Source organism: Biomphalaria glabrata, chromosome 18 (assembly GCF_947242115.1).
Source record: "Biomphalaria glabrata chromosome 18, xgBioGlab47.1, whole genome shotgun sequence".
Taxonomy (NCBI): domain Eukaryota; kingdom Metazoa; phylum Mollusca; class Gastropoda; family Planorbidae; genus Biomphalaria; species Biomphalaria glabrata.
In genome coordinates this window covers 23,022,014-23,026,541 of record NC_074728.1, presented here as the reverse complement: position 1 = coordinate 23,026,541, position 4,528 = coordinate 23,022,014, and the positions used below count along the sequence as shown (strand labels likewise).

The 4,528-nt window shown below is 41.5% G+C and overlaps 1 protein-coding gene across 1 annotated transcript in view; it reads right to left on the bottom strand.

The window, feature by feature from the left end:
• The window catches only part of LOC106059471 (uncharacterized), a 59,382-nt gene extending 55,083 nt beyond the window's left edge, over positions 1–4,299 (bottom strand). Inside the window, exons 1-5 of the mRNA XM_056017674.1 lie at positions 4,233–4,299; positions 3,737–3,926; positions 2,505–2,657; positions 1,554–1,709; positions 281–339 (exon numbers count right to left, since the gene is read on the bottom strand). Of these exons, the coding sequence (XP_055873649.1) occupies positions 281–339; positions 1,554–1,709; positions 2,505–2,657; positions 3,737–3,926; positions 4,233–4,299 (625 nt within the window). The remainder of the gene's footprint in view (positions 1–280; positions 340–1,553; positions 1,710–2,504; positions 2,658–3,736; positions 3,927–4,232) is intronic.
• Positions 4,300–4,528: the final 229 nt, after the last annotated feature.

The window sequence follows — 4,528 nt, the reverse complement described above, 5'->3', positions numbered from 1 at the left end:
CAACCTTTTTTTTTTTTTTGCCGCTGACCCCAAACTGTATCGGCACTGCCTTTCCTTTGGATACATCAGCTGCATGGAGTGTGGGGAACTGATGTGTGGGCGACATCGTTCCGACCACAGTTAATGCCCAGGCATTCATCTCATTCTCATTAGATGATCCGTAGTCACTTCGCGACTGAAGGAGGCCATAGAGGAAGATTTAGATTTTATTAAAAAAAAATAATAGTGGTACTGTATTTACATAGCCTACAAATATTCCCAAATTTGAAAGATTACCTACTTTCATTTTCAAACTGTTTACCATTCAGATTGCAGAAAGGTATGACCAGAACTTGGACTCTGAGAATAAGAAACAAATAATTTAAAATCATGGGTCAATGGATGGGTCGCAGCATTAGAATAGATACCAACAACAGAGCTAGACAGGTCTTAGAGTGGACCCCCTCCCCCCAGGGCACAAGACGTGGAGGAAGACCAAAAAGAACGTGGCGACGCAGTGTACTAGATCAGGGGTTATCAACCTGTGGGTCGCGACCCCTTGAGGTGTCGATTAACGATTTGTCGGGGGTCGCCTAAGACCATCGAAAATATGGATTGTATTTTGTGTATTCTTCTATTGCTGTGTGTGTGTGTGAGAGGGGGGGGGGGGTCGCGGCAGAGTGGGGGATAGTAAAAAGGGGTCGCCGAGCTTAAAAGGTAGAGAACCGCTGTACTAGATAAAGCCGAGAGGACAAGAAAGAGCTGGGAAGCCATTAAAAAAACATAACAAGAGACCGTGGAGAATGGCGTGTTAATACTGAGGCCCTATGTTCCACCAGTAACGCGAAGGAAGTATGATTATAACGATGATGTGTCGATGCAATCAAACAGATATATTACCTAATCAATGTTCAATAATAAATCACTCGAATTATTTATGTTAGTTGTGCACTAAAAGCAATGGATAGCTCAATCATTCGCTAGCAACTTAAAACAGCTGAGTGCCCGGAAAAATGTCGTGAAGCTGTGAAAGAGTCAACACTGGTGTCCCAACCGGGTTCTTATTAAAAACAATAAGAGCAGGAAAAAACGCCATTCGATTTGCTTCTTGAGTTATACCATTATACATGAGAGTTTATTGCATTAGATAGTCAATAATAATTTAGTATATAGTCAAGCATATAGTCAAGCATATTTAAGAAAGAAGCTAAAATTTCAAAACATCCTTTAAAAAACAAAAGATTATCAAAGGCAAAGAACCCCACACTAATAACTATATCTTTCAATAATGTAGACCTTGTTTCCGTTATTTGATATCAAATAAAATAATTAAGTTACCAATAATTAATTCCTAATTGGTTATTTTTTTTAATTGATTCATGTTTTGTTAGGCGCAATAAATTATTGTTTCAATTCTAACTTGATTCGAAAATGGGTGTGGGGAAACAACGTTCTCAGTTATCTAAATTATGTAAGGTAACGAAACCCAACATATTTAGCACTTTCTGTGAATACATAACTTAAAACCACAACATAATCATTCGTGGTTTCTGTATTGTTATTTTCGTACTTACGGTGTTATGGAGAAATTCCTTATAACCTGCTGAGCGCGTCTCGTGTTGGTATAGAGATCTAACCTTTGAAGTATTGCTGGTGGGGCTGAATATTTAGTCAGGGTTACATTTACCCACTCTTCGGCAGTGAGGATTTGAACTGTTGAGCTGTATACTCTTGGGATGAAGAGAACGACTGATATTTGTAAAACAAAATATTTATAGTATGATAAAGTAACAGTGGTTCCGCAAGGTTGTTAACGCCGGAAGTGGTAATGGTCTTAAGCCCATCATTACCTATAAAGTGCTTCCAATGGCATGCGTCTCAAATAGCCCCTGACAACCAGTCCAACTCCTGGCCTTCACTTGTGGCTCAATTACTGAGCCTGGCGGAACCGTTACCACAGACAGGAGAAGGGGCAAAGGCGAGCAACTGGCGCCTAAACCAGTAAGCTTCGGGCAGGAGGGGCTCGTTAACCTTGCTTGGCTACCCATCAAGGAGAAGGAAAACTCTGAATCCAAACCCCCGCTGCCCTGCGGCTATACCCAAACACGGGAAAGGCTTCGGGAGACAACCCTGAGGAAAAATCAGGAGCTGGTGTCCTTTAGGCAGACTGTGGCACACCGTGCTACAGCCTGGCAGATCCTGCGGCGCTACTGATCCCAAACTGTATCGGATATTCCGTTCCTTTGGTCACATCAGCTGCGCAGAGAGGGGGGAACTGCTGTGTGGGCGACATCGTTCCGACCATAAATAATGCCCAGGCTTTCATCTCACTTATTCAAAGCCCTAACCCCAAAAAACTAGAGAGGACACTCAACTTCGCCTTTGGCGTCGGCCAAACACGGGAAGTAGCAGTCAGTCACAGTGAAAAACTTATCCAATATTAATTTTAGTTTTAGTTTGATTCGTAGAAACGTTTAATTGAGTCATGGAAACAAATCCTAAATACTTGTGTTTGAAAGACTTACTGTGCGCCACTCAACGCGTAAACCTTGCCCCAAATGTGGACGGGAAGCACCGTGTAGCTAGTAAGAATGGACTTTGATTCCATGACGACCGACACTGTTAATTGTCCGCTGCTGTTGACAACAACGGCATGGTGCATTTTAGTTTCGCGTTCCCTGGTGCGAAAAGAAAACCAATATCGTTGTTCCAAAAGGCTAGCACACATTCATACTTATTCAAAACAAGGGAAATTATTCAAAGTGCTAGCATATTTCTTGCGAGAAGATGGATTATCTAACTTGGCAACCATTTGTATATTTGAAATGTAGAATGCCCAAATGTATTTGAGATATTGGTAGTGTTTGATTCACCTTTAGTCAACATTGGTTATTGCTTAGGGCCCTCAATTCATAGGGGCCTCCAAAAATGTTTTCATGTATAGTTGCAATCATTTTGAAGAAAAAACCTTATGTTGATTACAAGGGGCCAAATATCTCAAATTACTTAAGGCCTAATTGTGTCTTAACCCGGTCCTGGATATGGGACTCCTTTGTAAGTCTACTTAGAAGTATATGTCAGTTCTAAATATTTATTGGGGGCTCTAAAAGCTTGTGTTGCCCCATTGGTAAATTCGGCCCTGTTTACAACACTTATTTCCTGCCATTAAACAGGTAGTAAATTTTGTATGGAATAAGCTTCTGTTTGTACCCTTTACCTTTAAACCAGCGGTTGTCAACCTTTTAAGCTCGGCGACCCCTTTTTACTATCCCCCACTCTGCCGCGACCCCCCCCCCCATAACATACACAGCAATAGAAGAATACACTAATTGCAATCCATATTTTCGATGGTCTTAGGCGACCCCTGACAAATCGTCAATCGACCACTCAAGGGGTCACGACCCACAGGTTGAGAACCCCTGCTTTAAACAGACTAGATGTTACTGGCTCATATCAATGCGACCTTCAGGGGCTACTTAATGAGAACTTCGTTTTAACGATCTAACCGTCTATTTGATATATATTTACAGATCTAAGCGTTAAATGTACATAACTCCGAAAGATCCCCTCTACGTGTCCTGATGTAATTAGTATTTTACAGTCATCTGTTAACTCTTTCTCTCCGTAATTATTTACCACATTCTGGTGGAATCAACGTTGGTATCGTCAGTTTGGAGAGAAAGAGTTAAGTAATGTATAGATCTACGTCAGCGCTTGCCCACATCCTAAACAGCAATAAATCACGTGATCAACTTACGCGCGGGTCAAGTTCAGCTCAACTGTCAAGACGTCATACTGCACCAACGAATAGCGCATCGTGGAGTTCAGGGCTTTCCCGTACATGTCCACCTTGGTCAGGCCGTGGCTAAGCGAGCTTAGGTAGCAAATACACATCTCGTCACGTGATCTTGACCGGCTGACGGAACTCAGGATATACACATATTCCCCTGAACAGAATCGTGAAATGATGCTAGAATCTAAATAGCAGAAAGAAAGGGGGGGGGGGAGGGAAATGCTGCAGTCTCCTGCAGCGTCTGATCGCAAATGCCCAACGTGTGCGACAGTGCGCGTGATAGCCAATGGGCCTCATTCACCAGATGGGGAAAGTAAAGGCGGTTGGGTCGTTGTGCTGGCCACACGACACCCTGCTCGTTAACAGTTGGCCAATGAAACAGATAGACATCTTTTTATAAACTAGCTAAATTTATGTATGTGATAGTTTCTTTAGGTAGCTCTAACATTTTAAAACTTACCATAAACTGAGACGACCTGGACGGACAGACTGACTAAAAACATTGGCAGCAAGTCATGGGTTTCCATCTATTTCAGTAAACAAGAAAATAAAAATCAGGTTTGTATTTAAATAATTTCTATAACTCTTTTCTTCATCCTTACTTTCTCCTTGTATCTCACTCTCAGTTTTGTGTCTCTTCTTTTTACTTCTTTTTCTTTCTCTCCTCTTGTGTCTTTCTTATCTTATTTTCTAGACGTATCTTTCTTTTTTTTAACCTCTGAAATTCTTTTCTCTCTCTTTTTTTTCCCTTTTTCT